The 12,476-nt window shown below is 38.0% G+C and overlaps 1 protein-coding gene across 16 annotated transcripts in view; it reads right to left on the bottom strand.

Annotated features, from left to right (window-relative positions):
* The window catches only part of nav3 (neuron navigator 3), a 379,763-nt gene that overhangs the window by 115,217 nt on the left and 252,070 nt on the right, over window positions 1–12,476 (bottom strand). For all 16 annotated transcript variants that reach the window (XM_038281868.1, XM_038281866.1, XM_038281856.1 and 13 more), the window contains one exon: window positions 7,621–7,693. In XM_038281868.1, the coding sequence (XP_038137796.1) occupies window positions 7,621–7,693 (73 nt within the window). The remainder of the gene's footprint in view (window positions 1–7,620; window positions 7,694–12,476) is intronic.

Genomic DNA, 12,476 nt, shown 5'->3' with positions numbered 1-12,476 from the left:
ACTGGCAAGCATTTGTGTTTAGCTGCCTTTTATTCTGGTAGAGCAAAAATCATATGTGCAGTTATGCTTTTCATTCCAAAAATATTGTTTGTTTTTAAAAGGTAGACAGAAGAAAACTATTGCTGACAAAACCTTAATCCAACACATCATCTGTAGCAAAATATATTCAAAGAATTTTTTTTAATGTCCTCTATGTTTTTATTCTTTAAAACTTTTTTTGAAAACCATGTATCATTTTTCCCGTTGGGCATTACTTAATGTTACGCTAGCGCAGGGGTCTGCATTCTCTGCTTTCCTAAGAGCCACTTTACTATGAGTCCGGCAAAGTAAAAGTTGTTTCCAGCCGCAAAATTTTATTTGACATTTTAATAAAACACAATCTATTATTTTTCTCCAACATCTGCAATAGAAAAATCTGCTGCCGTCTTAAACAACCAAGAGTTTATCTGCACTTTATAGCTTTGGAAATAAGGAAAAACATAAAATGATTGCAAAATATGAAGTGTATTATTTTTCTTCTATAGAATATTTTAAAATGACAAAAAAGAACAATTTATAAAACATAATTTCCAAGCTAATTGCAAGGAAAAAATAGCTCTAAAAACATATTTCTGGTTCTTTTAATCTAATTTTGTTGTTAAAATCCAAATCAGATTTTTTTTTTTTATAAAAACCACTAAAGCTTCTATGACTTTTACTGTTATTACTTTTACATCATTTTTAGCCTTTGTAGTGGATCCAAAGAGCCACATGCCACTCTGTAGCCAATGATATTCAGTGAAGAAATAGGTGTGTTGAAAATAAATTGAGAAATTTCAATTTTTGTGGCTTCTCCTGGTGTAACTCTTATTTTTGTATTTTATACACTCACAAATATACCATATTTGAAAAATAACAACTGTGGCCATTGATTAAATTTGAAGAATAGATAAAAATTTGTTGCTCAAGATTTTAAATGCATTTTAAGTGGGCACTTGTGTCTGATTTGGTCTGCTGGTAATAGAAACCCTTTTAAATGAATTTACCTAACTGTATTTGCAGCATACTGATATTGTTATCGTATTTACATCATATAGCAAATGTCTAAAGTAATAGCAGCTAAACGGAAGTGGAGCTTGCATTTTTAAAAATAAATTTTTATTTAAATGAATCGATATTCATATAAGACTTCATACTGAATTGAAAAATCTATCTTTTTAAGCAAAACTTTGGCCGAAGCACTCATTTAAAAACTGCCCTTTTTACAGTAGATCTAGTCCACAGTAAGAGAGGCTGGGCAAAAATGTCAACTTCTGACGCAGGGCCTTTAGTTTCTTGTTTAAACTGCATGTGGGACACATACTAATCCATCTCTGGCTTGGGACCGTGAAAGTTAGATTAATCTCTTGCGATTGTTTTCCCTTTTATAACAGCCAGAGGCCATAATTCCTATTGGGGCTTTAAGAGACACTAAACAGAGGCTTTTTTTCCCTGTGCAATAGAGAAAGACACTGTTACAGATCTGAGCTGCTGGTGATAGAAACTTTTGGAAACTGATAAATAACTCTCTTTGATAAGTGTTGAAAAAAAAAAATGTGCAAGCAGAGAGACGCTGCTCATGTGCTCATGCTCTGCAGTACATGTGATATTTTTACTCAGTGAAAGTTGGCAGGAGGGGATTTCTTAATTTGACCAAACTGCAGTGTCAGCCTCGATGTGTAAAACACTTGGGTTGAAATAAGACTATAAATTATACCAACATTTATCTCTTCTTTAGCCCAAATATGTCTATGTGAATATTCAGTAAATAACCATTAACAAGAGAAAATACTGAAGAAAACTCTCATACAGCCTAGATTTCATTAGCGTTTTTCTTTATACCATTGTAAAATAGTTAGACTATTAAGTTACTGCATGGAATATCAATATAAGGGGGGTAAACAGAACCAGCTAGTTTATTAAAAAAATTGTTGCTTTTTAATGTGTGGCACAGTATAACTGATTGGGGGAAATTTTATGAAAACAAGAAAGTTTATTGGTGGTCGTTTCATTAGTAATAGAAAATGCTGTGTAACTGAAGTTTCTTAAAAGAAAAAAGAAAGGACACATGTAGTGTTTCCTCACCATTGTAGAGCAGTGGTGTCAAAAGTAAACACTTTTGTTACGTATGTAGAAGTATAGAAACTGCAGTTTAAAACATTCGGGTAAAAGTTGAAATATCAACTTGACCTCTTTATTCAAGTAAAAGTAAAAAGTATGTGCTCCAAAAAACTACTGAAGAATAAAAGTATAAAGTAACCTTTAAAAAAAAAAAACAGCCAAATTCCACTATAAGAATTGAAAGCTCAATTTTTCGACTATTTTGAAAAATTCTTTGAGATAGGGCCAAGGATGAGGGAGGTCTTGTTGGTCTCCGTCTCCTGATACGCTCTCGCCTGTGTCCGAGTACAGATACTTGTGGGAAAATGTAATGAGTAGAAGTAGGAAGAAAAATAAGTAATGGAGTAAAGTATAGATACCTAAAAAGTGTACTTAAGTACAGTAATGAAGTATTTGTACTTCGTTACTTGACACCTCTACTGTAGAGGGCACTTAAGCATTTGACTTTAGTGCTAAAGTGCCCTCTACAGTGGTGAGGACACAGTATATGTACCTTTTATTATTGGTTATCTATAATAAGCTCCCATAGGGGCACTTTGCACACGTTTTGGCTCCCAATGGCGAGCTGTAGCATGCGTTTTTTTTAAACAACTGGGCCAAAAAATAGGGAGACCACCTGCCCCTGCCCCTCCAATCCACCAACCCCATATGAATGCCACTGATCAACCACCCTAGAAGGCTTTGCTCGATTCACAATTTTTCAGCAATTGGTTGGCCAGCCACAGCAATTCAAATAAAGGCCAGAATCTTCTGCTTGCTTGTTTCCCTCACCATGGCTAACCTGGTTTTTAAAACATCTTTTGTAAAAGCCACAAACTTCTTAAAATCTAATTTTTCATATTTCGGTTGAAATAACCTTATACCTGCTGCATTCCTTCACAGTACTTCTCAGCCACACCTAGTCCCTGATTGGTTTTCTCGAATTTCGTCTTTCGTACATCGTAGGGGACGCAGGACTCTTACATTGCTGTGTTCGCCCCAAAAGCACCGTTTACCTCAGCAGAATTACACAAATCTTGATTGACACAGGGATAGCATGTAAATCTTTCACTCTGTTGAAAAATTCACAATGGTGGGAATTCACCATAAGACCTCTAGAAGTGGTAAAGATTACTTACTGAGAACGGGGAAGATAAGGTGGTACAAGAAGGGCTGATGTTTTAGAAACAAGGATTTTTAAATTCGATCTCAAACAAGGAAGATGCGAAAGAACAAAATACCAAATAAGAGCTATTTCTATAAAACAAAACCAACAAACAAACAAAAAGAGAAAAAGGATATTGGTTTGAGATAATAGGAAAGCAGCAACCATTGGATGTCTAACATCATTTATAAATGGACAACAAATCAAAATTTTAAGCAAATAAATTTCAGGCACTGAAAAATCACAAACGGAAAAACTGCAGTTAGTAAGATTTGGGCAACTGAGATTAAAATGTGCACACTCAGTGTAAAATTGAAAAACCTTATCCTGCTCTGATGCTGCTTTATTCTAGCTGCAATATCCAGATGGAAGCAATTTAGCAAGAATATAGCATAAAACAACATAAAAGCATAGAGGACATACCTAATTGGTATGACTGCTTAATGCTGCAGGGGATGGTTATTTGTTAACAGAGAGTTCACTATATGCTAGTATTCTTTATGTTAACCATAGTTTAACCTAATAAGCTATTTTTGGGTTGTGGTGGAACAAAATATTATCGTTAAAGATTTGCATCTAAAAAAAGTCGCAGCAAATGGAAGATTTTATGACATCAATAACCTTTAGATAAATGTTCTGACATTTTGGTGACTATAAGGCAGTTCTAACAAGGTAAAGCTATTAAGTGACTGTATAGTTGATTCTTCCCTTTACTCTTACATCTTTGGAACTGGATGATGGTTACAAAGACGTAAAAATGTGTTTAAGGTTGCAAATGAAATCCGACACACCCAGTGAGATCAAGCAGCGGAGATTTCACAGTGGTGAGCAGGTCAAACTATAGGCTGTCCACAAGTTAACAAACTGTTAAGAGCCTGTTCTGTTAAGATCTTAGCTGCCGAGACGACACGCACTCAAAAAGATTAACGACCCACAGTTAAGATCCTTGAATTTCCTCATTATGAAGAGCAATAACTGGAATTTGGGCGGGGGTTACACCTGTGTTGAAGGCTAGGAGTGGATGACTCCTGCACATAATTATCACATTCAGGTAGTAAAAACATTTTATTACCTTACTTTGATTTTTCTTTTTTATTATTATTATGTGTGCAATGTGTCAGAGTGAGTTGGTAAGGTATTCCTTATGCGCGGGTAGAACGGCAATAAAGCTGGAAAATTTCATGTCAAGTCATCCGATATATGGTAAAAGTGCAGAATAATAAAAATGGAAATAAAAAACAGGGTCAAAATGTCAAAAGTATTCATGTCACCTTGAGCTGCACAGATTAATTTTAGGTAGTTTTATAAGTGCCTTGCATAGGCTCTAATGTCTTGCCCTCTTTAGTCACAAGCTCAGTAAACCAAACGACAAAGAATCTTACGCTGCTTTGATTTGATTTTTATTATAGCCTTTAAGCTCCCTTAGTGGAAACGGCTGTTGGGGAACCAAAACATGCTTCAGCGGACGACTTTTTGCCGGAACCTTGCTTTACAGCCTCCCACGGGAGAAGCGCAGCCAGGCTTTCCAAAGAAGTTATAGCTATAAGTAGGTTCTGGGTTCCTGTCTGCACATCAAACGCTCTGCTTTATTTAATTCCTGCGCCTTGTAAAAAAACAAAAAACAAAAAAAACACCAGCCATAAAGGATGCATATGCCTGGAAAGCCCCAGCAGATTCAATTAGACATGTGAGTACGGGCAGGGATATACCACAAACAGAGCAGAGTCGGTAAGAGAGAACGAGGGAGTGAAGGCACTAATGAAATGCATTAGCAGCAGCAATGAGCAGCGTAACCCAATAGCCCATATATCTAGAGACCCACTTTGAAATTCCAGATTTAGCGAGTCACTTTGCTGTTTTTAGAGCTGGTGGGGGTGGGGGTCAAAGAATGTAGAGCTGCTGGTCAGTGTGTCAGACTATTTCCACTGTTTAAGAGGTCACTACATTCATGCCTTGTTGTATAAAGAAGAAAATGGACACAGGTCTTTTTTAAAAGCTGAAAACATCCCCTTGGGTACCTGAATAGTTTTGCATTTACTAAAGGATGTTAACTCCTTAACTTTGCATTGTCTACTGGTAGACCCGAGAGGCATAAGAAGACATTCAAGTTGAGTTCAAGTTTGACAAGCTGGAACTAATACCGTAAAATATCATAAATATGTAATTATATTGGAAAAATATACCTTTGCATTAAATGGTTGCTGATGTAAGAATACTGCAACAACTATTCATCAGCTGTATGCAAAAATCATCCGTATTAAGACAATAAAAGACCTGAAATATTTCAGTTAGTATGCGATGAATCTAAAATATATGAATGTTCAAGTTTTATCATTAAATTATGGAAAATATTGAACTTTATATGCTAATATTTCAAGAAGGACCCGTACTTATTCCTTATGATCATAACAACTGATGTTATGTTTTACAAAATTATATTAACTTAAAGAAAAATAAAGGTAATAAGAATTACAATGATAAATGTAGTCGTAATGGAAACTCTTTTGAGTTCAAAAATCTATAAAATCAATAGTTACAGTGTATTAGAATGGGGTAAATTATATTATATATTTTACTGTAGATTAGGTCAGCCTCCAAATGACAAGGCAGACTCAGCAGATGGAAATAACATTAAGCCAATAAGCCTAAAAAAATAATAAAAAATAAGCTAGAGTACAAAAAAAGAAAGTGTGTCTCTCCATGGTGCTTATTCGCTTTAGACACTTGTTTCATGAATTGAAGTTACTCATAATAGATGGAGTAGCAAGAAATTTTGCCAAAGTAAGAGTAGTGATATTTATTCTCTTTGTACTCAAATGAAATTAACAATAAAAGTAAAGTACTTCTAAAAGTAAAATTCTTTTCAAAATTTACGTGTATAAATGTAGCTGTTTATTACCCAACTCTGATTGGGCAAGGCAAGGCTTGGACTAACATTAGCTAATTTAGATAAAGTACCCTAATATCTGTCATGATAACTTCAAACCCTTTATTGTTTGAGTATGCTCACAGCTGAAAAGAGATTTTTAATTTTAACTTATGAGGAAATTGGTCAAATTAGGCATAATTGGGCACAACTCTGCTCACTAGATGACAGCAAAGTGATTCAAATCCAATTGAAGGAGTGTGTAGAACACGCATCTGATGGCTTTAGTTGTTTAAGTCTAAGGTAAGGTTGCAACAACTGCCAATGAGAGGATAAAGCAGAACAAAAATTCAGCTACGATGCTGATATATATTGGTGTGAAAAAGAATAGTGTAACATGAGGTCCCATGACATTAAAACAATTAAAAATGAATTACATTTGCTGTTAAAGTGTGATTTCCTGATAGAAATCTGAGCTATAATAGTGGGCTTTAAAAGGGAAGGTGAGTGCTGTAAATCTGCCACCTTATTTAGGATAAAAAAGGACAAGATTTTCTTTAGGAGCCCGATTGTTTACTATTAAAAGATTTTTGACGGACGAGCTCAGTGGCAGTTCCAATTTGACCAGGGGAACCAGGATGGGGTCAGTTTTTTTTTTTTCATGAGGGCACAAAGAAAAAGAAAAATGAAAATAAATTAGTGAGATTGCAATCATACAAAACAGATTTAATATTATGTCTTCAGTAGATGGGGGATAACAGGGGCGGTCCTACAGGGTCTTGGTCCCTGCTGCCCACCCATGGGCCAGCTCATAAAATCTGCTTTCAGAAGCATCAAAAAAAGTTTTTAATACTTTAAAATTAAGTGTGTTGGTGCTTTTTGGCTACTTTGTAGACAAAGAGATGGCGGCATTTGAAGTAAACAATAAAAATGTTGGGAATCCCTCACCTTGCTAATCATTAGCTGCGAAACAACGGCATCAGATTACGAGCTTCTTTTCAGGCATCAACCGATAAGTCTATTTCAGTTTGTTAATCATTTTATAATTTTTTTTACAGAAATCCTTAAGCAGTTATTATCAAGACATCAAGATATCAAGTGAGATTTCTTTTAAGCACTGGTCTGAAAAGTCTGTTTTTCAACTTGATGAAGCTGGTGTCTCTGTTGTTGTAGCCCTACTCTTCACCATCTTATGACAGTCTTAATAACTTTCACTTAATCCATCACGTGTAAATAGGCCCAAATTTCCTTTTGCGATCTTAAATATACCTTATCTAATTGACACCATAAACACATGTATTGTAGTCATTATGTTTAATATGTTGTATGTATAACAGGAAATTTACTTCTGCAGTGAACATGTGTGGAAGGCATGGCCAACTAAATAAAAACAAAGGAGTGGATGAAGGAATTGAATACAACTAAAAACACCCGTTGCCTCCCCAGCTTTAAATCTTCAATAGTTTCTTACCTTCTGCTGAGAGCCCTTGGACATTCACTCCTCTGGCGTCCAGGAAACTGAGACAAGCGTCCACATTTTCGATCTGGAGAGAAGATGGCAGACAGTCAGCACGAAGGACGGACGCAGTGAGAATCTGATGACACTTAACATTCATTGAGACGAAATGTTTTGAGGCACGGGGCTCAGAGGAAGGGGCAGATCAGCAATATTACCCATAAAGAACATCATTGTATGCTTACTGCAGACCCCCGCATGACCTTGGGACCCGACGGCATGACACAGTGACCGCAGTGTGTTACCACCTACACAACCACGTGCTGATCAGCAACGCATGATACCAGGTAGTGGTAGAAATGCACACAGATATCTACACAAAGTGAGAGTCAGTCTGCTTTCTGTGGCCTACAATCAGTTCTATAGCGTCACTGATATTTGGGTCTTTTCTTTTTGCCTGGGCTGACAGCGACTAGCAGGCGGCTTCATTAGCATTGCGACCAGCAGCGAGCATCAACCCACAGGAGGTCTTTTATGACGAGGTTGAAGGTCACGGCGTCAGAGACACAACACGGAGCAGGCTGGGCAGCTCAGCGAGGCGCCCACAAGGCAATGATGAATCATGATCTTCAACTCCTCTATTCAAATCTCCCACTCACTCCTTCACTGCTTTGTGTTACTTGCTTGATGCCCAAATCTATCTTTAATAATTACATTGAGTCCAGTTAAAGCAAGACAATGAATCATAACTGCTCGCTAACCGCCTGCCTCTCACATATTGTCCTAACGATCTGTCAGTTATAAAAAGGACATATATATAAAAAAAAGATAAAGACAAGCAATGGATTAAGAGCTGCCAAAAAGTAATGACAACAAATTGTAAAACAGTTGGAGCAAACTAAAAGTGATTTAGACTTAGACAGATTTTATTTTTTCATTTTGTACACAAGTGTATACAAAAAGAAATTTTATTAAGTACAGCTCTCTAGACTTTAATTTTTTAAAGTGCATCCTAAGCAGCCAAGCAGTGATAAAAAAAAACATTGTGATGAAATAAAACACAGTGGTGAAAAAAGGGATGTAAACACATGACTGTATAGTTACAGTTCCAACATTCAGGTTTTTTTTAACCGATTTTACACAACATTCAGCAGTCTAATGGCAGTGGGGAAGAAGCTGTTCTGGAACCAGCTGGACCTGCATCGGATGCTTCGAAGCCTCTTCCCAGAGGGCAGCAGGGAGAACAGTCCATGGTGGGGGGTTGAGGGGTCATTTATGATGTTACGGGCTCAGGACACTCAGCGCTGGGATGAGATGTCTTTAATGGAGGAAAGAGGAGCCCCGATGATCTTATCTGCTGTTCTCACCACTCTTCTTCCAGTCTGAGGCGCTGCAGCCTCCACATCCCACAGTGAGACAGTAGTCAGAACGCTCTCTATGGTGCTTCTGTAGAAGGTGGTGAGGATGGGTGGGGGCAGGTGGGCTCTCCTCATCCTCTGCAAGAAGTACATGCGCTTTTGTGCCCTTTTGACCAGCGAGGTGGTGTTTACAGTCCAGGTGAGGGTGTCTGTGATGTGCACCGCCAGGAATTTGGTGTAGACCACCTCTACAGCTGAGCTGTTGATGAGCAGTGGAGCGTGGTTAGGCCGTTTCTTCCTGAAGTCCAAGATGATCTCCTTTGTCTTCTCTACGTTCAGGATCAGGCTGTTATCTTTGCACCAGCTGCTCCAACTCTTCTCTGTAGTCCTGGTCGTTGTCATCACTGATGAGACGCATCACCGTGGTGTCGTCTGTAAACTTCATAGGGACTTGGTCATGTGTTTTCAGGGTGAACAGCAGGGGAGCCTGTGCTTAGGATGATGACATCAGAGGTGTTCTGTCCGACCCGACCTGACTGAGGTCTGTTGGTGAAAAGTCTAGCATCCAATTGCTGAGGTGTGTATAGAAGCCCAGTTTTTTTTCAGATTGCCCATCAGGTGCTGTGGGATGAGCCACGGAACAGCATCCGCATGCGAGTGTTCTTCTCCTCCAGGTGTGCATTGTCCGCCATTTCTGGATGCAGCAAGACTCCATCAGAATGATGGCGCAGCAGTCACATATCTCCTTTTTTGAAGAGAGTTCGAGTCTGAGATTATCCATTTTGTTTTCCAATGAAGGAACGTTGGAGAGCAGGATTGATGGAAGCAGCAGTCTGTGGGGATTTCTCCTTGGTTTTGCCGTTAGCCTCTGCAGCCTTGCTTTATCTGTCTCGCACATCTCTTCCTCAGGCTGTTTTGTTCCGCTGTTTTGTTTACATCCGTCTGTAGCACTCCGCAGCTTTTTAAAATGTCTGAATTTTAAAAATTTCGGGACCGTAGCTCCAGCAGACGTTGGCGATCATAGATGTGAGTTTGATGTCTAGTTTGTATCGTTTTAAGCGGCATATTTCGTGAAATTTTGAGAGCTGTTCTTTGCCGCTGCCTTGGAGCGCCGCCATGCTAACTGACTTAATTAGTTATTACAGCTTTATTTTGTCAGCTAGCTAAAAGAGCTAAAAGTTTTTTAGTTACATTTTGTAAAATAGATCCAGGCCTCATTGTTACCTGAACTGTAGAATAAAAATCTGATTTCTAATGATAATTTTAGGGAAAAGCTAGCCACCTGGGTACAAAACTTAATACCGATAAAGTGAGAATAATAAAAACAACAAAGCGACTTAATGAAAAAAACAAATTTTTTACAACTTAAACTGCTGGCTTTGACAAGCAAACAATGACGAATCAATTCAAACAGACTTTCTCCATCTGCCTTCCAGAATCACCTCTTTCCACTTCAAATCACCCAGCACACATTTTCTCCTCCCGTCAGGCACCAAATATCTTTAAATGTGGGCTTCCTCAGTCTCTGCCCGCATGCCGCTCGCCCAGCCTGACACATGTGTGTCCTGGTGTTTTCTTGTTTGATTATCCCACACACTCGCTCTGAAGTTTGTATGTGGAAAGACATGTGCTGAGCAGCGTTCAGGGCCGCTCGTTACTCCAGGTTTAATTAGATTCAGGAAGAGCATGGAGTCTGATGCTAAATCTGTGGGCGAAATTAAATAGTGACCCTATGATACGTGATAATAGGCCTTTTTTATAAAGAGACAACTCAATTAATGCTTATTTAACTAAGCACAAAGAGCGGAAGCACTTCATGTCTCCTCCGCAGCTATGTGTGAGTGTTTAAAGGTTGATTTAATAGCAGATTAGGACAAACATGAAGGGCTGAACTCATAAACACACAATAAACCGCTTTAGCCAAAGCTGTCAGGCACTTAATGACAACCTACATCACCGAACAAACATGCATCTTCTCCCACCGAGGTCTATAGAGACGTCAACGGGAAAATTCTGAGGTCTCTACAGAAAACCGCTGTTTGTTTTCAAGCAGCATTAACGCTATAATGATGAAATATCGTTTGAAGGCGTCGATTAACGGTTAGGTCATGAATGTTCTGCTGGTGTTTAACTGCTTAGTTCAGTGGGCGGGTGGGCTTTGTGGCCTCCTGTTACAGCTCCAGCAGAAACCAACATCGTTTAGTTTTCCAACGCCGGCTGGCATCAAACAGATCCACGCATGTCAGTAACTGGAACCTGGGGAGAGCGCACATGTCAGGGTCTGAGGAACAGAATTTGTCTTGGAAAATTTCGGAGAGATGCTAGATGTATAAAGAAACCCTCTCATCACTTTTGGCTCAATTAAGGAGGTTTTGGAAAAACTTTATTAAGTGCAGTGACATTTTTAAAATGAGGTTGCTGAGGGATAAAAACTTTTAATAAATGATTTTTCTCATCAGAAAGAAGTTTTTCCTTTTAGCATTTGTAATCTGGTGGCGTAAATATCGGATATAATTATGAAGCCCTTATATAAAGGTGAGTGTATCAAGTTTGATAGCTTGAGTCTACATTTGAGTGTCTTATTTTGAAGAAAAACAGGAAGTAGTTTTTGTGCTTGCTGTGAAAAATGTCCCAATTCAAGGGTTATATTCATATTTGGAGACTGATTATGTCATAGTGTACAAAAACATTCTCTATTTGAACGATCTGAAGGATATATAGGCCTATCAGGAGTATCCTTCCTGGCCCAATATTTCCCATAATTCAGTGTGATAGGTCAAGCTGACGATGGTGGAAAAATTGTTAATAAAAACTTAAATAGTATGCTTTCTAGGAAATGTTTAAGATGTTTTAGGTGAGAATATAGGTTTGTTAGGCTCAAATATCTATTCCAAAAAAGTAAAAAAAACAAACCACTTGACTTTGTTTTTAAGTTTGCAGACGTTCCGCTCCCCATCCAGGAAGCTTTTTCAATTCAAGTGTCAGAAATAGTGTTGAGTTGCTTTATATCCTAAGCAGTTTCGAATACTCACACATTATCCCAAGGTTGTCCCAAAATGGAGTGCAACATGCTCAAATATCCACTTGTTTATTAATATTCTAATTAATTTGAAAAAAAAAGTTTGGTGGTTCTCAGCACCAATTCGCCTCGGCGTTCCCTTATTGTTATTCTGTAAATCTCCTGAGCTTCAAAACAAGTTCATTTTAATAAATTCTACTGGAGATAAATAAGGAGATTAACAACAACTGCAGCTCATCTTTTTAAATAAAAATAAAAATAAAAACAAGTCAAGATCTAACCTTAATATTTAATTAATCCTCAAAAGTAAAGGGACAGTTAAGGTTTTTGGACACGAACCGCTCTACAGCTGAGATGGAACAGTGTCCCTACTGTCACCAAGCCTCCTGCCATGAAGCGGTCGGTAACGTAATGGAGCACAAGTAGTTCCGGTACGATACGGGGGAGCAAATAATCCAAGGTTTTTAAGCTAGAAAAACTATGCATGTGTTTTG

The sequence above is a fragment of the Cyprinodon tularosa genome, unplaced genomic scaffold (assembly GCF_016077235.1).
Source record: "Cyprinodon tularosa strain WSP-4 unplaced genomic scaffold, ASM1607723v1 ctg177, whole genome shotgun sequence".
Taxonomy (NCBI): Eukaryota; Metazoa; Chordata; class Actinopteri; order Cyprinodontiformes; family Cyprinodontidae; genus Cyprinodon; species Cyprinodon tularosa.
Note: the sequence above shows the minus strand (reverse complement) of the source record. Positions and strands in the feature narration are given on the sequence as shown.